The sequence below is a fragment of the Pantherophis guttatus genome, chromosome 7 (genome assembly GCF_059756535.1).
Source record: "Pantherophis guttatus breed Tessera chromosome 7, ASM5975653v1, whole genome shotgun sequence".
Classification (NCBI taxonomy): Eukaryota; Metazoa; Chordata; class Lepidosauria; order Squamata; family Colubridae; genus Pantherophis; species Pantherophis guttatus.
Genome location: NC_142069.1, coordinates 42,931,170 through 42,953,456, shown reverse-complemented (window position 1 = coordinate 42,953,456; position 22,287 = coordinate 42,931,170). Strand labels below are relative to the sequence as shown.

Genomic DNA, 22,287 nt, shown 5'->3' with positions numbered 1-22,287 from the left:
CAACCTCGGGATATTGCAGGTGACCACCACCACCCCAGGGACCTGATCACCTTTCTGGGGACGGGAACGTTCATGGCACAGCAAAATAAACCATTGAAGTTCCCTTGAGTGCAACTGGGCCCAGGGAACTATTGCGATGGCAGAGATCATTTTGCCCAGGAGCTGTGACAGTACATGGGGAGACACCGACCTAACCCGTTCAACCTTAGAAACCAGCGACCTCAAGCTATCCTGCCGTTCACGTGAAAGGAAGACCCTCCCTGCCACCGAATCTATCAGGGCCCCCAGGTGGAGCAGGACCCCCAGGTGGTAGGGACAAGGTGGCTCTTCTCTAAGTTAATGGAGAAGCCATGGGCAGCCAGGGTCTGGAGGGTCAGCTGAATATCAGAGGAAGCTCGTTGCGGGGTAGAGGACAGAATCAAAATATCGTCTAAGTAGCATTGTAGACAAACAGACTTAGCCCTAAGGAACGCTGCCAATACAGCCAATACCTTGGTAAAGGTACGAGGGGCAGACGAAAGGCCAAAGGGCAAGGCCTGATACTGCAAATGGCGCCCCCCATAGCAGAACTGAAGGAACCTCCTGTGGGAGGGAAGGATGGGGATGTGGAGATAGGCGCCTGGAGAAACAACCTCCTCCCCCTCGAAAGGGCCGTTTGGAAACAAATGTCCTACCTCTGGGCGCTCTGTCCTGAACACACCGCTGTCTGGCAAAAAATTCCCTTGCGGTCTGGCAAAAGGAAGACCCCTCATAGGAATGAGACTGGGGACGGGACGAGTAAGGGTGGAACCTTGCGTCTCCCCTACAGAAGACCGCCGGAAAGACCTTCTTTTTGTCCTTGGTCTCTGTGAGGAAAGCGTCAAGGGGGTCCCTAAAAAGCTTGGAACCAGAAAAGGGGACCGAAGCCAGATGCCATTTATCCCTGGCATCAGCTTGCCAGTGGCGAAGCCAGACTAAGCGCCAGGTGGTAACAGAGGAGGCGAGGGACTTGGCCGCATTAAGGGTAGCGTCCGCAGAGTACTGTGTGGCAGCAATGATCTTGTTCAGTTCCTGTCGGACGCGGACATCCTCAGTGGCCAAACTCTCTTGCAGATGACGGAGCCATAGGAGCATAGTGCGGTTAAAGAATGACGCTGTCGATGCAGAACAGATGGCCCAGGCAGCCACTTGGTGTGCCCGTTGCAAAACCTGCTCTGCCCGACGTTCCTCAGGGCGGAGGCCTTCATCTGAAGCGCCAGGGACCAGGGCGTGCGGCAAGAGTGCAGTCACTGGGGCATCTACGGATGGAACCTGGAGAAGGTCGGCCAGATCCGGTGCCACGCAGTAATTCCGTCAGTCTGTAGAAGTGGGAGTTGGGGCCGATCCGGGGGAGGACCATTGTTTCCGGATGACCTCAAGGAACAGAGGGGGAGTAGGAATTATGTCCACAGGCCTGGATGGTTCAGCAAAGAGAGAATTCAGAGCCCCTTTTGACGTCATAGGGCCAGTCTGCGCCGGAGGCGGGGAGCCCAGCTGAGCTGTAAGGACAGCTTTGCGCAGTAACGATTTGAACAAAGTTTGGGGAAACAAGCCCATGAACACGGGCTGGTCCGGAGGGAGCCCCTCGTCCTCTGACAGGTCCAAATCATGAGAAACATCCTCGGCCAGCGACGATGCATGGCTCGAAATGGACGAAACAGGAGAATCCGGTACTTCTATGGAAAGAGCGTCCTCTTGTGAGACATCCACCCGAGAGGTAGAGAGACCGGAGCGGACCGAGGCAGCAGAGCGGGCAGAACTTGGGACGCCAATGACTGTTGCACCGCTGCTACAATTAACTGTTGGATTTGTTCTGGTGAGAGAAAATTATGTTGTTGTGCTGCACCAGAGCCAGATTCAATTGGGGGAGGTGCTGACACTGTCTCAGATGAGACCTGCAACGCGGGTGGAGGCGTGCCAGAATCTGCTATTGGACCAGGATCAGGAACTGCGGGGGAGCCCCACAGATCGGCCGGTTGAATCACCGGACAGTCCTGGAGGGAAAGTTGATCCACTTGTACCCCAGGGTCAGATGCTGTGGCTGCATCGGAGAGATCATAGTTGTCTCCTTGGCAGATTGCTGGTGCCCACTGGCCTTGGCACACAGCTTTTGAAGTACCTTATCCCGGAGAACTTCCGCATGGGAAGGATGAGAGTGCGAGGAGGATTTGCGATGGGGCCGGGGATGGTCTGAACCCGATGGCCTAGAAAGGGATCCAGAAGTTACCTCCTTACTGCTCGAAGAGGCCCCTGGATGCGGTGGATCCTCAGAGCATCCCACTTTGTGACCGTGCTTCGATTTGTGCGAAGCCTTGGACATGTTTGTAAGTGGGGAGCAGCCAATGGACAGAAGTTGTTGCAAAAAAAGGGTAATCTGCCCAGGAGGCACAGGCTAAAGCCTGGAGATCTCAATCAATAGTACTTGGCAAGGGCAGGAGAGCTCAGGCGCTGGAAGCGAGCCAAACAAGCCAAACAAACGGAAGCACAAAAAGCTCCACTTGAAATGATAAGGCACAGTGCCTTGCAGGTTCAAAGTATAGCCCTTTAATAGCGGCAAGTGCAAAAGCGCAAGCAAGGAGGAGGGGGGAGCGCAAAGCTCCAACGATAACCTCCGCAATGGAGGAATGGCTGTGCTGTCAAAACAAGGGGGCGCAAAAACCCCTCCAAAGCCGTATAGATAGCTGCTGCAAGGTCCCAAAAGCTGCAGATAGGTGGCGCGCCAAACGCGCTGACAGGAAAAAATAGTGAGAGCCGACAGAGTGGCTAGGCAGTTTTCGCGCCCAAAATCTCGAGAGGTTCGGGCGTCGCAACAGCAGAGAGCCGAAACTACAGTACTGCAGCATTCCCTGAAAGGCAGCTGGGGCGCGAGATTCCACAAACAATAGCTGGGGGTGTGAGGCTCCACTAGACGGCTCCGAAAAAGCAATCAAAGCAAAAGGAGCCGAAAGGCAAGCCGAGGAATAACGGGCTGCGCGGTGATCCAAAATGGCCACCGGGAGATACTGAAGGGGAGTGCGAAGCTCCACAAACCGCAAATTAGCCTCCGAAGCCTTGGAAAAGAAAATGGGAGTGCGAAACTCCACCAGTCCCAAAAACTTAGCCAAATAAAAGGAATATGAATCCCAGGAAAGAGGGAAAGAGTAACAGCCCCCCAGATAACCAGCTAAGCTAGTTACAGGGGGAAAGTCTTACTGTGAAATTGAAATCCAAAGAAGTTCAGCAACAATCCAGGTCCAAACCAATAAGATCAACAATAGTCTAATTGTGAAATCGAAATCGAAAGAGGTCCAGTAACAATCCAGGTCAAAACCAATAAAGCCAACAATAATATGCGATCAGGAAAAGATAGAAATAGCAAGAGGAACAGTCCCACACGCCTGTCTAGGCTGACAGACTGAGCCAAAAGCTGGGTCTACCCAGTAACAAGGGCGGGACTTAACAACTTTGACAGGCTCAGTCTATCAACCTGAACAGACGAGCACAACCCATCCTGGCTGCTGTCTCCACCCACAATGGAGAACCAGATTTTTTTTTTTAGTAGTGTGCTCAAAAGCCCAAAATTTAGCAAGATGTAAGTTTAGTATATGCAAAACACTGGCTATTAAAATATTCTATCTGAACAGCTCTTAATTTGAACTCAATATGAACGTGTATGTCCTTTTGTGTTAGTTTTATATATTCTAATAGGAAGCTTCATATTGGTTCACATTTTGTTCTTGCACACTAAAAGAGCTTACCATGTTTTGTTTCTTTTGAAGCTCTTCTAAATAACCTAAAATGTCTTCATCTGCTACATCAAATGCTGTTTGACCCTATAGAAGAGGAAAAAAAACAGATTATGGTGCAATTAAACTAATAACCATAACGAACAAGAATTTGCCAGCAGGAAATCTATTAAACCTGCTGGCTGTAGATACTAATGTATCTCAACTGCTTCTTGAAGTACCTGTCAAATTCCCTCCCACAATTTTTTTTTGGGGGGAGGGGGGAACAGTGAAAATCATGTTAGCTGTAGCTCTAAATCTTACAAAAGCCCTGAATACATTCTAAAGAAATTAAAATCAGAGCTGCAGCTTAAAGTTTTGTTCTGAAACAAGTCAGTTTTCCCATCCTCCCCAAAAAAGAATATATTGGCATAATCTGGGGATTCTTCTGGATTTGTGATGCCTGCTTGAGGAGCAGGTGGCAGTCATGGCCAGGATAACCTTTGCACTACTTCAAGTTGTTCACCAATTTCACTCATTCCTGGACCAACATGCCCTTCACACCTATGCCTTGGTCACCTCCTATCTGGATTATTGTAATGTACTCTACATGGGGCTGTTCTTGAAGAATATCCAGAAGCTTGAGTTGATTCACAATGCCACGGTCCAAACAGTTTTGTGCAAGCCTAGACTTGCACATGTGTCACGTCTTTTGCGGGAGCTACACTGGCTGCCAATCTGCTTTCAAGTACACTTCAAAGTGCTGGTCATCACCTTTAAAACCCTACATGGCTTTGGGCCAGGCTATTTGAAGGACTGCCTCTCCCCTCAAATCAAAACTTCATTATGGCCATAGACCACCATAGGAAGAGTAAAATACAAAGAGTTAGTAATTTTAAAAGCTAAAATTCAAAAAAAAATATATGTAAAAACATCAAAATCAATATATGGATAACTAAATCTATGAATTCCTAATACAAAACTTAATTGCCTCTCCCCTATTATATACACCCAGCCCACCAGGATGGGAAAGCAGGTTATGTCCCATTGATTGGGGATGTACATCTGGTGGGTCCACGAAAAAGCGCCTTCTCAGTGACAGCATGTTCTCTATGGAACATCGTTCACCCTGAGATACAGTTGGCCCCCATCCTCTTGATTTTCGAACAGCCCTAAAAGCATGGCTTTGTCTGCAGTCCTGGAGACTACAAATAAAGATGTAGATGATAAAGTGACTGGTTTGCTTGTGTTGTTGCTTCTATGTGGGTCGAATAGAGATTTTTATGAGTTTTTATTATGTGGTGGATTTGATGCAAGCCTCCCAGAGTCACCTACGTGTGAGTTGGGCAGCTATATAAATTTGTTAAACAAACAAACAAACTCTGGTGCACTCACAGAGTTATTTCCTGATCCCACCCATATATTGTGCCTGATCGTTGTTAGGTGACACTAATGAATAAGATATAAAATGAGAGAATACAGTAAAATTAAATGGCCTATTTGATCCAATAATAAATGAGAATAGGAAATATGTGGTTAGTAAAAAAGGTTTGTTTTGAATATCTGATTAAAACACAGATGGCCAAGGAACGAATAAAAAACATGATTTTATTGTTTATGATGAAATAATTTTAGTGAAAGATACAAGAATAAAAGACACTAAATTTAAGAAGACTATTATTTGGGAGCCCAACATCTTTGGAAGCAAGACCATACAAGAAAAGAATAGAAAGCAATAAGAGTGAGAGTATAAAATGAGTGCAGGAAGAAAAGCTACAGAGGTATTTCTTCCACTAGAATGAATGAAAGGTGGATGTAAGAAAAAAGGATGTCAAAACTACATTGATCAAGATGAAAAGAATATTATAGAATGTCACTGAAGCATTGAAAGTTTTCCTAAGAGGCAACATGAACAAGAATTCTTGTTGGAATGATAAAATGAAAGAAAATGATGAAGCGAAAGACTTCTTGAAAAAACAATTTATATATAATTTTAGTTGGGACTGTAGCAAAGTCACAAGTGAAAACTTAAAGTGTGGTAAAGCAAATACCATAAAATATTTGCACAAGCTTTAAGTTGCCTTAAAACCTTTTTTAAAAAATAACACAGGCTCAGCTTATTGTAGTTCAGATATACAGTTCAAATGTTAAGGACAGCATTAAAGAATATCTTTGTTACAGTTAGAAGCTGTGAATTAAATCAAATGGAAATCTTACCACTTTATTGACAGTTTCCATGTCACACAAGTTTTCAACTAGTATTCGACATGCTTCTTCTTTTCCCCAATGAGCAGCTGCATGAAGTGGTGTCCATCCATCATAATCTTTAATATTTACATCATACCCAGCTTGTATTAACAGCCTATTAAGTTAGAACAGATAATGTGATTGAATTAAAAGATTTTAAGTGTTTCAAGAAACCTTACAAAGAGGACAATATTTGCAGATCACTTTACATTCATATTCAGAATTGTGCCAAAAGCTGCCCTCTCAGTCACTTAGTGTCATCATCATCACTATTGCTTTCATTATTATCATTAATACTTTCATCACAATTATCATACCCTACATTGTTTTTATTATGAAGACAGATAGGTCTCATTTAGTGACTGGCAACTTCATCGCTGGGAATAAGCCTCCCCTGAAAATAAGCCCTCCCCAAAAATATTTAAACGCATGAACAGCCGGTCCCCACCATTTCCTCTGGTTTCCTCCATGCGTCCCAAAATAACAAGACCTCCCCAAAAATAAAGCTAAGCACTTATTTTGGGGTTCAAAAAAATATAAGACAGGGTCTTATTTTTGGGGAAACATGGTAAATATATTTTTCCTTGGCTTGGATATGTGGTTAATATTTCAGTAATGACTGATTATTTCTAATGATTAAGAAGACATTTATGAAACCATTTATGTAAATCTAAGCATTCATAGCAAATTTTAAATGTCAAATCTGAATTCATTCAGAAGCTGAACTTACTTTAAGACTTCCGTATACCCTTTAGCAGCAGCTACATGAAGAGCTGTACCACCAGATTTTGCATGCCGAACATCATTTATATGACCACTATTAAGCCACTGTCTAGCATCCCTAAGCATTATACGCTCTTCTTCTTTCCGAGCTGCCTCTATATCAACCCCTAAAAGAACAGAAATATATTCATTTTCAAACCTATATATTTATTATTTAAACTACATGAAATTCATCAATTTCTAAAAAAGACATTGGACAATTCCCATCCAGTTCTATCTATTATGTAGAAGTAATTATCCTCAACATTTCAGTTACAGTTTGAAGCAGAAGACAAAGCTTGCATGTCATGTACTGGCACAAATATCATTCTCTAAAAATTCAGGTATTATATAGATAATTACATTTTTAAAATGCAATATAGGATCTTGTTCAACAAGCTGGACTGAGTCAAGATAATTACAAGGTGAGGCAGAATTGCAGACTGGAGATACAAGCTGAGGTCAATTTTCTAACACACAGTCCAGACAAATATGCATTTAATGCAAGTTACAAGACTTGTACAGTCTAAGATCCAAAGTAAGATTTGCAATGTCAGTAGTTTCCATGTTAGTTATTAGTTTCTTATAGATCTGTTTTCCAAGATCTTAATTTGGAAAATTAAGGAAACTTAGAAACTTTTCCTTTTTTGTACTCTATGGCAACCACCATGAGCTTATTATTTCTGAAGCTAAAATTTTAAAAACTAATAGCAATAGCCTATGCCTCCCATGTCACCCACTTTTTTCCAAACATGCATTTTCTTTCTAAACTTCTTTTTATTAAACATTGGACATTACTGAAGATCTATATAAAGCATTGAATTAGCTTTTTGATCCTGTATCAATACATCCATCTAATTATCATGTTTACAGGTAAAATACAAATGTGTAATAAATATCACATTTAAAATTACCTAATTACCTCATAAAGATTAAAAAGCCAGAACCGAACAGCAGTCAATCTTAGGATATAAAGGAAGAATAGCTAGAAAAATGCACATAAATAGATATTGCAGCTTCAAAAATAAATCAAACCATTGAATATTGCTAAGTTTCTTCATGTATTTATTATGTCGCAGAACTAAATAAAAACAATTAAAAGAAAATACTTTTTCCAATGGTCCACATATGGCAACATTGTATGTTAATTTCGTAGTCAGCTTAATCTTTCTTGCTGTGGACTAAAATAAGAAACCAATTCAGATTGTATCCAATGGTACTTTATCGTTTTAATTGGAAGGATGTTAAAACATCACTTTAATATATCAAAATGCAATTCACAGTGACATTACCTTTTTACCTCAGATCAAAACATTTGTTGTCTCATATATTAAATCATAAAAGACTATAATGTTCTCCACTATTTCAAGCACCATTATTCTATTTATATATAAGATGTATTTAAACAAGCAAAAATAAGCAAGACTTTAAAATCCCACCTACTTGTAATAACAGCATTGACTCTTATGGATTATATGTGTGTGAAACTGGCATGTTTTAATATCTCAATCTAAAGTTCAAAGATTTCTCAAACTGACATGTTTTATTAAACTATTTTAAATGAAATTATGCTTATATTTGTCATGTCTTCAAAACAGTTGTTTGGTTTCCACTTATTATATTTGGATGGACATTATGGAAATGTGATATTGGGAATGCTCTACATCAAATGCTGCTAGCAAACATGCTACGCTGCCTTCAGAGCTGAAGTGGTTGTTTTGCTATGATTCAGATTAGAAGCGCACAGCTAAAGCCCCAACATTATAGTTCTTCCTTCCAGAAAATCTTCAGTTTGGCCATAACAGAGTTCTGTAAATTATTATCAGAGTAATTTTTAATCTGACAGAAAGGAATATTTTAAATTATTAAATTTTAATTAAATGATCAGATTAATGCTCCAAACACTAAGCACAGACTCAATCATTAAAGAATTATATACAGTTCTATTTCACTCAATACAAACATGTATTGTAATGTCAATAACCAATCTGAAATACTGTGTATTTTTTCTCAGTGTTTTATCTTAAAAAATACTGACTGAAATTCAATCATTTTTTTAATGTTAAAATTTTTTGATGTCAGTAGTTGGGCTCCCATTTTATCAGTCAAGCTGGAGGGAAATCCTTTAATTTCCAAATTTTAAAATACTTTGCTAGTTGGAACATGAATATAGTTTTTCAAAGTATTTTTCTTACATACTGTTATATCCCAAAGGGAAAAGATGCCTACATTCAGCATCACCTTTCATTTCTTCTTCTCCTCCACCAAAATATACAGATAAAAATGTAACTCACAGCTCCTCTACATTGTTAAAATAAGCTGAAAATAATTGCGGATTCCCTCACCTCCAGAAAGGCTGTCCAAATGATACACTTGTACTGTATTTCCCTGAAAACAAGACCCTGTCTTATATTTTTTAGAACCTTGAAATAAGCGCTTGGCCTTATTGCCATGCGCTCAAAAGCCTGATTGGGCTTATTATCAGGGGATGTCTTATTTTGGGGGAAACAGGGTATGTATATGTATTTTATATGTATATGTATATATTATAGATAAGTATATATTATATGTATATGTATTGTATGTATATGTATATATTACATTATATGTATATGTATATGTTATATGTATATGTGTGTATATGTATGTAATTGTATATGTATAAGAACCCACTGGATACAAACAAGATTCCAATAAAGACCACCATCCGGGCAAAGAAAAAACTGTCAGTTTTCATAAAACTAATTTCTATCAAATGAGCACCCGATTTGCAAAAATTAATTCATCCCATCTGGTTTATAACTGCATGCCATTTTGTCTCCTATTCCTGCTCCCAGCAAAAACAGAGAAAAGAAACAGAATGGAAATTGGGGGGCGGGGGGGACCAACACTGGGAAAAATAGGAAAACAAGTCAGAAGAAAGAGCTGCAGAGAAAAAGACAAAATAAAATTGTTTACAGAAAACTCATCAATCATCAGTGCTAGTACAAAATGAATGAATGCTGTTATATGGATTTTGTTTAGTGTTCTATAGTTAATTTTCTTGTATCATTAATTTTCTTTACAATATGGAATTTCCTAACCATTACACATAGTTATTGCACTAAATCTTTATGTTTACCTTGTCGATTCACTTCATTTTGAAGCAATTCTTCCATTGCTTCTTCCTCAGCAATATCTAATGGAGTGTTTCCTTCACTGTTTACAGCTCCTACATATGCTCCTTGACTGATCAAGTATCTGTTAATGGAAAGAAGAAAAAATGACAAATATGCTGAATAGTTTTAATGTAAGTATAGATTACTTTTCATAAAATAGTAAAAGCATAATCTGTGCATATAGGGAAAATTTGTAAAAGCTTTTAATAAGATTATCTCAATGTGGTTGGGTCCTTAATAACATCCCTTAAATTAAATTCTCTACTATGGTTACAATTCTTCTATATCCTGTAGATTCTAGTCCTGAAAGTGGTGACAGTAAACAGCACACTTGGGTGTCTCCGCTGCACTATGCTTTGCCTGATATTTTTTAAAGTATTGTTATACTTAAAAATAAACACATGGAAAGCTGGCATAATGCAAACTGGAAAGCCTGAAATATGGCTTTCTTTTTTAAAATGTTTCATAAACTCTTAAAAGAATCCTTAGAAAGCAAAATGGTACTTAATTACAGGGAGCAATCTCACTCATTTACTAGGTTCATGTAAAGAGGCTTTGAGTAATGGTTTACTTGCCAGGGGACAGCATTCATTTTGTGAGAATGACCATTATATGATGTTAGATGTCTATGGTTTCCGTTCAGATCATATTATTTTTGTCTATATGAATTAAAAATTCTTAATGTGCTCACCAACCCAAAAAGCTTGAAGACCCCTGCTGTAATCATTCCATTAATATTAATCAGAAGTAAAGCATAATCTTATTTTCTTACAATTTGCACATCATAAATGTATTAACTAAAAAAATCTTACAGGTCATTGTTTTATCCCTTCTTCTTAGTCAGAAATTTAAGGGACCACTTCATGCAGATTGCCATTTATCTCCATTAGAAAATGAAGGAGGAAGAGGAGTTTATCACTGTTTTAAAAAAAATATTCCACTGTTTCTTATGGCCAGATAATTCATTCTAACCTATAAATTAAAATTGCACCTGACAATCTTTTAGAGAATTGTAGACCAGTCTTAGCTCCCATTAGTCTTCTCCCATTATCTAAGTACGTAAAAAAAAAAAAAAATACTGTAGAGACCTTTGTTTCCAGGCCTCTGTCATCCATCTATTCACCCATACACATCTATTTATTTACCAAATTTATACAATCATCTAGCAAAACAATTAAAACAAGTCTTAAAAATAATTAAACATAAATATAAATAAGACCACAGGACAATGCATGAAAATCTCACAAATAATACAATCACTTTGTAGACTCCCTGTTCCAAGAGATTGCCAAACCTTTTGAAAAAAGATAGATTTCCAGAAGTACGGGCCTGGTGGCTCAGCAGACTGATAGCATTGTGATTAACACCAGCTGCCTGCAATTACTGTAATTTCGAATCTCACCAGGCTCAAGGTTCCATCCTTTCTAAGGTAGGTAAATTGAGGACCCAGTCTGTAGGGGCAATAAGCTGACTTTGTATAAATATACAAAAGTATGAAGGCTATTGCTTAACGCATTGTAAGCCGCCCTGAGTCTCCGGAGAAGGGCAGCATATGAATCAAATTTAAAAAAAAAAAGTTCCAAAGAATAGATGCTACAGCAGAAAAGGCTCATCTTCTAGATCCCATCAAAGTGCACACCTTTTTGAATCACATACATATTTCTTGGCAATTTAGTATTTTGTCCACTATAGATTTAAAACTGTATGGCATGTACTTTCCTGGGACCTCAATCTACCTTGTCAATACGTGATATTATCCAACTGAACAGATGCTTATAAGCTTCATCCTGATGACTCTTGATAGTTTGGCCATTCGGCATTTCGATTCCATTACTGTTGGTGATTTTATCTGGATTTATTGCTACTACAGGTAATCCTCAACTTACAACCATTCATTTAGTGACCATTCAAAGTTGTAACAACACCGAAAAAGTGACTTATCACCATTTTTCACATTTACAACAATTGCAGTATCACATGCTCATATGATCAAAATTCAGTGATTTATTTAACAACTGTCTTGCTTAGTAACTGAAATTTTGGGCTCAATTTTGATAGTAAGTCAAGACTACCTGTAAAGCACACATCTCCAAGTCCCATCTTAAACAGGCAATTAAGGATACCTCAGACATTGGAATTAAAAGAGTTCAAAGGCTTTATGGTTGCTCTTATAGTACTGCCACATAAGATTTTACACACACACACACACACACACACACACACACACACACGCAGCTAAAATAATAAACAAATATTTTCATATTTCTCTCTCATTGAATATGTGCAGTCCTCAAGACTAACTACCAAGAATTGGAGTTAATTTCAAGTTCTCTTCTCCCCACCCCCCGGCCAATAATTTTATCTGTTTCCAAATGAGTTAGCAAGTTTTATTTTTAAAACCTTCAAGAATAATGGGACATACATATTACAGCAAACCTTCCCTCATGAAATCTATGTATATGATTGCTAATATATTGTGTTACCTCTTCCAAGAAAAAACAAAGGCCTCTCTTCTGTTGCTTTCTCACAAAGAAAAGAGTTCCCAAAAGTTTAGAAACAAATAATTGCTGGAAAAAATTGGGGAACAATGAAAAAGGCTAAAATTTGTCTTGAACTCTGGATTAATCTGAAAAGTCAACACATTCCAGAACTCATTTAAGAATCTATGTGAACTTGCACAGGTGTTGAGAACATGTAGTATCAGAGAACTCAAAGTCACAGGCTGTATGTGACCTCCTCAAGTTATTTTCTACAGCTCATGACCATACTTGGGCAAAAATAAGATGGGGAGAGGGAGCATCCGTCTCTTGGCTGGTAACTATTAGCTCAAAGAAGTCAGAATTTCTTCCTCGTCATTTCCATGGGTATAACAAATGAGGTGAAGGCAAACTAGATGGCTGGACTAAAGGAAGGATGATGGGGAAAATAAAGTGCCAGCTCATTGGTAGCAGAAAATAAAAACTGCCTCATATGTATGTATACTCTACAGAAAAATACTTTTGCAGTCAGCCATTCTCCAGCTCAGCAGAAAGTGTCAGTCAGGCTGGGAACATGCCTCGTCTAGCGTATGACCGAGCCTTGCAATTTCTATTAAGCTCCGCCCTTCCGGCTGCCCCAGTTCTTCGGCTCGGTCTACGCGTGACCAGACGTGTCTTCTGCCTTAGATTGCTTTCGCTAGTTGGAGATTCATTTCCTTCAGGTCTGATTGCCTTTAAACCTACCTTTCCTCAATTGGCGTGCTTAAAAAAAAAAAAAAAAAACTCCGCTGGGGTTAGCGGCGGTCTCGCGCCCCTCAGCTGGGCTCCTCCGACGGAAATTGCTGCATTTAAAAGGCCTTTGCCTAGCAGCTTGTTATCGGCTGGAGCGGCTGCTCGCCGATTAGGGTCGCCTTTGTAGCCGGACGGCAAGCGACGAAACAGCTCTCTCCTTTGTGGATTCGGAGCCCGGGCTAGCCGGAGGTGCTTACAGACGCTCCGTTCGTCTGATAATCCGAGAGCGGCTGCGGTTTTTATCATCAACAGCCCTTTTACCCAGACGGCTTCCTTATAACTGGCCTTGTTTTAAAGACTTAGGGCGCCTCCTTTGAACTGGTTTTTTGCCCGTTAAATCTGCCAGTGAATCCGAGGGGGTCTCAATTGATGGGCGGCTAGCAAATAACGGCGCAATTCACCCCTGTGGTTTGGCGCCATTTTCTCACCCCGGAAACTACAGAGAACATTCTTGCCGCCTTAGCCTCAGCCCTCTTATTCAAAATGGCGGCCATGAGGCCCGACGCTAACAAGCGTGGTCATTCCAATAGACCGCCACTGGAAACTGACCCCCTCGAGGGCACTTCCCGGGATCATGCCCCTCCGGCCAAGAAATCTAGATCCCGGAAGGGGGCTTCTTCCTCAACGGCTCGTGAGGAGCAGAGAAGGGATAAGGCCCTAGAAAAGGCATTCCAGAAGGCCCGCTCCCAGGCCCCAATTAGGGAGGCCGATAGACCTGATTCCATACCTGGTTCTCGCTCCCGATCACCACGCTCAGTACGGGATCTTTCTCCGGACCTCCCTGGTTCTCCATCAGGGGCCCCATCCTCGGATCCTCAACAACTTTTCCAGGCCCTCCCAGTCAGGCCCGCCCACTCAAGTGCCTCTCTTGGGGCCTCTGCCTGCTCAGCTTCCCACACCGATGGCAGACTCTTTGGAAGCTTTCATCGCTCGAGCCATTCGCCAGAGTGTAGCGGAATACTGGCACCATGCTCCTCCTTCAGCCCAGGCCTCTTCACCGGCCCAGCAGCAGCTCAGGGAGGAGACTCTCCTGGAAGAGGACCGAATGCCTTATCATGACCAAACTGATCAGGCTTCGGTTTCTGAAGTGGAGGAATTTCAGGACCAGGCTTGGTCAGACGACGAAGGTTTGGACCCAGACCCTCCTTCATTTGTAGGTTTATTTAAGCCGCAGGTTTTTCGTTCATTGCTCTTCAAAGCTATCGCCACAACCCGTTTGGGCTCTCCTCCTTCTTCGTCCACGGCTTCAGATTCTCATGATCCAGCATCAGCCATGTTTGTTGAACCTACCGTGAATCCGGAGACCATCCCAGCCCCTAAGTTATTCACGGACGTTTTGCAGCGTCAATGGTCCCTTCCCGGGGCAGGCCCCAGCCCTAACAGATTGGACAAGCGCCTCTACAATTCGGCTGCTTCCTTGGCAGATATTTTACAGCCCCCTAAAGTGGACATTCCCATTGTGGCCTTGGTGAATCCGGTTCATCCTACCGGCCCGGCGGAAGATTCCCTCCGCCCCGAGGACAAGAGGGCGGAGAAAACGCTCCTTAAAGGTCACCAGGCCACATCTTGGGCAATCCGAGCTTCCACCTCAGCGTCCTTTTTTAATAGGGCTGCTCTTCTTTGGCTCAAGCAACTTCAGGCCCGTTTGCCTCTGTCGGATTCACGGTCCCACCAGGATCTAAACAAGATTGCGGCCGCTCTGGAATATTCGGCCGATGCCACTTTAAACTCTGCTAGATTCTCGGCCAGAGCCTTGGGATCCAACGTTACGTCTCGGCGCCTGTTATGGCTCAGGCATTGGCAGGCCGACATGCGCAGCAAGTGGCAACTAGCCTCTTCTCCCTACTCTGCTGGGAATCTGTTCGGGTCGGCCTTGGACCCCCTACTGGTTGAGACCAGAGATCGTCGGAAGATTCTACCTCCGGCTTCCCGCAGAGGTGATCCACGCTCTTCCTCGTTCTCCCGATTCCAGCCCTTTCGGGCCTCCGGGAACTCTTCCTTTCAACCTCGTGTCCAACGAAGCTTCTCTTCCAGACCCCAACAGGACTTTCAGGGTCAAGATTCCCCCCTCGACGGCCCCGGGGAGGGAGGGGAGGACGTTTCCCTCGTAGGTCTAGATAATTTCCCGTCCCAGGCCCCCATTGGTGGTCGTCTCTCCTTGTTTTCGGCTCAGTGGGAGATTTCCACCAACGATTCTTGGGTTCTCAACACTATTTCGCAGGGCCTTTCCCTGGAGTTTTCTTCTTCCCCTCCTTCCCGTTTTATTTCTTGCCCGGTTTCCCGCGACAAGACAAAAAGAGATCTTGTGGCAGCGGCTATCACCCACCTCCTGGAGATAGCTGCTATCGAACAGGTTCCCCTATCACAGCAGGGTCATGGTTTTTACTCCCGTCTTTTTGTTGTCCAGAAGTCCTCGGGGGGGTGGAGACCCATATTAGACTTAAAGTCCTTGAACCGACACATTAAGTACCGTCGGTTCAAGATGCAATCCCTTTCCTCTATATTGGAATCGGTCCGCCCATCTGATTATCTATCATCAATTGATTTGACGGAGGCTTACCTCCATGTTCCCATTTTGCCCGCTCACCGTAAGTTTCTACGTTTTGCCTTCAAAGGCTCTCATTACCAATATAGGGCGCTACCCTTCGGGCTGTCTTCGGCCCCTCGGGTTTTTACTAAGATAATGTCCGCCCTTGTGGGTCACATCCGCTCTACCCCTCTGCGCCTCCAGTTTTATTTGGATGACATTTTGGTTCTCTCCTCATCCCTTTCGGAAGCTCGAGTAGATTTAGTCACAGTCCTAAATACCCTTCAGGCGCACGGGTTTGCCGTCAATTGGTCTAAGAGCCATCTTTCCCCATCAACTAGCATTCTCCATTTAGGAGCCCTTATCGACACAGTCTCCTCCACGGTGTCGCTTTCCAAGGAACGCCAAATCAACCTTCGTTCCCTAGCTCTTAAGTGCTTAGTCGATGGCTCCGCTTCCATCTTAACCCTTTCTCGGTTGTTGGGCATGATGGTGTCATCATTCGGCATTACTCCATGGTCCCGTTTACATAGCAGGGAACTCCAATGGCTGCTGCTCCCCTTCCAAAAGTCACTTCAGGACACCTCTCCGCATCGACCTTGTCTACCTCCCCATGTCGACTCTCTTCGTTGGTGGACATCGGACGCCTTGTCCCGCGGCTCCTTCTTCCGGGAACCTCCTCGGCTCGTTAACCACAGACGCCAGCCTCTCGGGCTGGGGGGCCCATCTTCTTCATCACATGGTTCAGGGCCGTTGGTCAGTCTTGGAATCCCGGCTCAACATAAACCTGTTGGAGCTTCGTGCGATCCGACTGGCTCTACTTCATTTCCGGGACCTTGTAGTGGGGAAAGATGTGCTCGTCCTGACGGACAATACTACCGCCAAGGCCCATGTGAACAAATTGGGGGGAACTCACTCGCGTGCCTTGATGGACGAAGCTCGGCTCCTGGGCCTCTGGGCCAAGGCTCACCTGACATCGCTTCGGGCAGACTACATCTCGGGCTCAGCGAATGTACAAGCAGACGCCCTCAGCCGGACTCAAGTAGATCACGGGGAATGGGCAATTCCCTCTTCTCTGTTTCGGGAGATCTCGGCCAGGTTCGGAACCCCTCTCGTAGACTTGTTCGCTTCCAGGATGAACCGCCAACTGCCCCGATATTTCTCGAGGTTTCTGGACCTGCAGGTGGAAGCTTCGGATGCTCTCCGCAGCCGGTGGCCCCCAGGCCTTCTTTATGCTTTCCCGCCTCTGCCGATAATCCCCAAAGTGATCCGAAAATTGCTTCAGGAACGAGCTCAACTGATTTTGATCGCCCCTTATTGGCCAATGCGCCCGTGGTTCGCGGACCTGATGACCCTTTCGGTCTCTCCACCTTGGAAAATTCCCACCTCCAAGATCCAATTATGGCAAGGGGCTCTCTCCCACCCGGATCCGGCGTGGCTTTGCTTAGCCGTCTGGTGGTTGAGCGGGGCATCCTGACTGCGGCCAGAGTACCGTCTCCTATCATTTTGACCATCCAGGCCGCCCAGCGTCCTTCTACAATTCATATATATGAAGCCACGTGGCGGTCCTTTGCTTCCTGGTGTACCTCAATTTCAGTTGTTCCTACGGATGCTTCCATTTTACATGTTCTTTCCTTCCTTCAACGTGGACTGGACAGCGGCCTCGCCCCCAACACTCTCCGCCGTCAGGTGGCGGCCTTGGCATCTATCCTTTCCCGGGGCTCTCCGGATTCGCTCTCTCGCCATCCTATCATTCACGATTTCCTGAAGGGCGCCACCAATTTACGTCCACCTACCATTCACCGTTACCCTTCATGGAATTTGAACAAGGTTCTCACCGCCCTTATGTCTCCTCCGTTCGAGCCTCTCCGTTCTGTTTCCCTCCGTTTTCTTTCGTTGAAAGTATCCTTCCTAGTGGCGATTACCTCCGCTCGTCGCATTTCAGAGCTCGCGGCGTTATCCATCCGGGCGGATCTCTGTATATTTCATAGGGATAGAGTTGTACTTCAGCTGGACCCAGCCTTCCTAACCAAGGTGAACTCACCATTCCATAGAGCACAAGAACTCGTCCTGCCGGACTTTTGTCCTCACCCGTCACATCGACTGGAACGATCTTGGCACACCCTCGATGTTCGGAGGGCACTGAAAATTTACTTAGATCGGACAGCAGCACACCGCAAGTCGGAGGCTCTTTTTGTCTCCTTTCACCCATCATCTATCGGATCCCGAGTTTCGGCTTCCACCCTGGGCCGATGGATAAGGGCCACCATTGCCTTGGCCTACCGCCATTTGGACTTGCCTCCTCCTCACAGGATCACAGCCCACTCCACCAGGAGTGCAGCAACATCGGCCGCCTGGTCTACGCAGGCTTCACTGGAGGAGATCTGTAAGGCTGCTACTTGGACCTCTCTCAGTCCTTTCATCAGGCACTATCGAGTGGACTCCTTTGCTTCGTCCGATGCAGCCTTTGGCAGGCGAGTTCTCCAGGCTGTTCACCTCTCCTGAGATCCACCGGAACCGTCTTGCCCGCCCGGGTACATCACGCTTTGGTATGTCCCAGCCTGACTGACGCTTTCTGCTGAGCTGGAGAATGGACGTTGGTCTTACCTGATACGTCCCTTCTCAGCATGTAGAAAGCATCAGTCAGCCCCACCCTTCTTTCTCGGTCCGGTGGTAGGGTTGGGGGGGGGGTTGTATACTAATTCTGTCTCATTACAGGAAGACACGTCTCACGAGCCTGCACTTCGCCCTCGACGAAGAACTGGGGCAGCCGGAAGGGCGGAGCTTAATAGAAATTGCAAGGCTCGGTCATACGCTAGACGAGGCGTGTTCCCAGCCTGACTGATGCTTTCTACATGCTGAGAAGGGACGTATCAGGTAAGACCAACGTCCAATCTCTGTTGAGCTCATCTTAGAAATAGGTATAAGGTCTAGGTATAAAGACGGCTATATCTCTAAATACACAGCTAGCTATATAGATAGATATATCTCACAATGTGAGGCTAAGGTTACAACTGCACCCTTCTTCTCTCTCCAGGCATGGTGATGCCATTCCTTCTCATGATGACAAGATGACAATCATCTCTTTGCACAGGGAAAATTTATATTTGGTAATACAGAAAATAAGTGAAATTTTGTTGCTGATGAATTTATTACAGATTCTGAGTCTAAACTGAATCAGTTGATCAGGATGTTGTGAGGCATTTTATGAGTGAATTTTAGAAGTTATTTTTCTACGCAAGAGAAATGTTGGGCCCTGCCATACAAGAAGAATTACAATTAAGCATTAATGTATTAACATTACTAAGACAGCTGCAAGCAATTAAATTTCAGGTTAGCAAATATCTTTAATACAGCACATAAATTATCTATTAGTTTCTACGTAATGGGAGTTACTGTACACAAAAAACATACAGAACTGTTTTGATTTGCCAACTAAAATAATGCTGTTATAATCCTAAAGACAGAATATGAATTTTTCATCAACCCAGGAGTCTACGGGAAGGAAAGGTTTGCATTTTACATTAACAATTTGACTTTTAATTATAAGCTATATTTCATTTAGCATCACCATGAAGTCAGTATATATACATGTTGCAAACATCTTTCACAAGATGATATATGCAAATTAATAATAAAGGTGGGAGATAAGACATGAATTAGCAAATATTTCAAAGGTATTAGTTTCCCAATGTGTACTGGATTCCAGAGAATTGTGCCTTGGAATTCTATTCTTAAAATACCTTCATCATAATGGTTCATCAAAACATGGTAAGATACAAAAGACAATTTCAGGAAATCAGGCATTGTTGGATTTGACAAAAATTACATTATCTGGATTTCTCCCCTAGCAAATAACCTAAAAGTATGACTTTTTCAGTTGCCCCATTTACATCAAAAAGCTCTATGCAATTTTATTACAATATCCTATACTCTAGGATGCTACAGGGAAAAAACACTGTTACTATAGGAAGACAAGGTTATCAATGGAGAATGCATGTAACAATCAGAAGGCAAGATAAAATTTGCTATTCATCAAAGAAATCACTTCCTAAACCGGCAATCCCCATGAGATCTATAAAACTACAAATAATGGCCTTCTGTAGTACTGTATTTCTGGTCTACATAAATTACTGAAGGTTTTACAGGTTTGAAACTTATAAAGAATCCTAAGCTTCTCATTTAGGGAAGAAAAGCTTATTGTCTTCTATTAACAACTCTCCAAGCTGACATTAGCCTATGGAGAAATATATACACCATATCTATACAGGTTCCCATCTGCAAGGAAAGAAAGCAACACTGATGCAATACAACTGAATAATCACTCCAGTCAATAATATAAAAGCCAAGAAAAATATCAAGTATTTGTTTTAAGTATATAATAAAGTATAAAGATTAAAATACTCTCTCATAGCAATGATGATTTTCTTATTCATATGGATATTAACAAATATAGTTACCATTAAGAATGTCCAATGAATTTTATTAGTCAAAAATACATTTAGCTGACCTAGAAATGTAAAACTTCTGTAAATTCTAAAAATGAGGAAAAAAATGAGTGTTTTTTCCAGACAATTGGGAAAGAAGGGGTGTTGGTCTTACATGATACGCTCCTTCTTGTTGGGTGGAGATAGCATCCAAGATAGAGCCTCGGTGGTGCAGCGGACTAAGTGCTGTTAAGTGCTAGCACTTACCTGCAGCTGCCTGAAATTAGTGCGAGTTCAAATCTCACCAGGCTCAAGGTTGACTCAGCCTTCCATCCTTTCAAGGTAGGTAAATTGAGGACCCGGATTGTGGGGGCAATAAGCCAGCTTTGTATAGAACACCGCCGCTTAGAGGGGGCTGAAAGTCCTAATAAGCAGGTATATACATAAAGTATGCAGGCTATTGTTATAATGCATTGTAAGCCGCCCTGAGTCTACGGAGAAGGGTGGCATATAAATTGGACTAATAAAAAATAAATAAATAAATAAATCCAGGAATGGGTTGACTTCGTCTGCTAGCTGGTTGGACTGAGTCTGTCCAACCAGCTAGCAGATGAGGTCAACCCTTGTCTGTCAGAGCTGTGTGGACATGCCTCCCTTACCAACGATCCCCAGCTTTTGGCGAAGACTTATTGACAGACTTGATGTGTCTTATGCTAAGGTTCTCTCCCTCTGGGGCGAACCAGATGGTCTTCAGGGTGGGCCTGGATGCTATCTCCACCCAGGAGCGTGAAGGAGCGTGTCAGATAAGACCAACACCCATTCTCTATTGTGGTGGTGATAGCATCCAGGAATGGGACATACCAAAGCTGGCCTATGGAAGGGCCGCAGTCTGGTCTGAAGTCCCCTGTTCAGATTGGACCATCTGCAGGACTTGCCTGCCAAAGGCCGTTCAGTCGAAGCGAAGGTGTCCACCTTGTAATATTTGATGAAAGGGAACAGAGAGGACCATGCAGCTGATTGACTAATCTCCTCAATAGAGGCTTGCGTTGCCCACACCTCTGTCATGGCCGCACTCCTGGTGGAATGGGCTGTTACCCGTTGATGCAAAGGAAGAGCCTGTAGGCCTTGCCGATGCACGCCTGAATTCAGCAGCCCACTGTCGATGGAGTGACCTTGTTGCCCAGGGTAGAGGGCTGGAAGGACACAAAGAGGGACTCTGTCTTCCTGAAGGAGGAAGTCCTCTTAATGTACATGTGAAGGCCCTCCTTACATCCAAGGTGTGCCACTTTTTCTCCAGGGCATGTACTGGGCCCGGGCAGAAGTCAGGTAGTATAAGTTCCTGAGCCCTGTGGAACCATGAATCTGCCCTGGGGACAAAGGAAGGGTCCAATAACAAGACCACCCTACTGAGATGGAAGATACAGAGGTCCTTCCTGACAGAGAGGGCCGTCAACCCTGAAATTTGTCTAGGTTTGTTGCGCTCCTAATGAACCTGCGCACAGCTGGGTGTTGAACAAGGGACTCTAGATCCCTGTAAGAGAGGACCAAGGACAGGGTACACCTGTCGACAGATAGTGTTGGGCGATAGACCCTTGTCTAGTCCTTCCTGGAAGAACTCCAGTATCTGGCCATGGATAGTGATGGAGAGTTCAATCCCGACCTGGAATACCAGGTGCAAAAGGTTTTCCAGGCCATATCATATATCCGATTAGTGGAAGGCCTCCTGGAGGCCTGTATAGTCTGGATTACTCTGGAGGAGTAATTGTCCTGGCTCAGAAGTCTCCACTCAAACACCAAATGATCAGTTGGAGCCACTGTGAGTCCAGGTGGACCAAGGCCCCCTGGCTGACGGAGATTCTGTCCGGTGGTTTCCTCCAAGGTCTGGTCACTCACCGGCTGACCTGATCGGTAAACCATGGCTTCTGGGCCAGAAGTAGGACCTCCACCTTTTCCACCAATACCTTCCAGATCACCTCCTGAATGAGGGGAAGTAGAGGGAAGGCGTTGTGGAGTCCGCGGGCCAAGGACTACGAAGAGCATTGACTCCCTCTGCCCCCAATACTGCAAACCTTGCAAAGAATCTGGGCAGCTGCGTTTTGTCCTGAGTGAACAGATCCACAGCTGGAAGTCAGAAGTGAGCCGTCAGCTCCTGAAATAAAGCCTGATGCAGGCACC

The 22,287-nt window shown here is 43.7% G+C and overlaps 1 protein-coding gene across 4 annotated transcripts in view; it reads right to left on the bottom strand.

Annotated features, from left to right (window-relative positions):
* The window catches only part of PPP1R12A (protein phosphatase 1 regulatory subunit 12A), a 128,074-nt gene that overhangs the window by 39,754 nt on the left and 66,033 nt on the right, over positions 1-22,287 (bottom strand). For all 4 annotated transcript variants that reach the window (XM_034402748.3, XM_034402749.3, XM_034402750.3 and 1 more), the window contains exons 3-6: positions 9,853-9,971; positions 6,700-6,859; positions 5,940-6,084; positions 3,756-3,830 (exon numbers count right to left, since the gene is read on the bottom strand). In XM_034402748.3, coding sequence (XP_034258639.1) covers positions 3,756-3,830; positions 5,940-6,084; positions 6,700-6,859; positions 9,853-9,971 — 499 coding nt within the window. The remainder of the gene's footprint in view (positions 1-3,755; positions 3,831-5,939; positions 6,085-6,699; positions 6,860-9,852; positions 9,972-22,287) is intronic.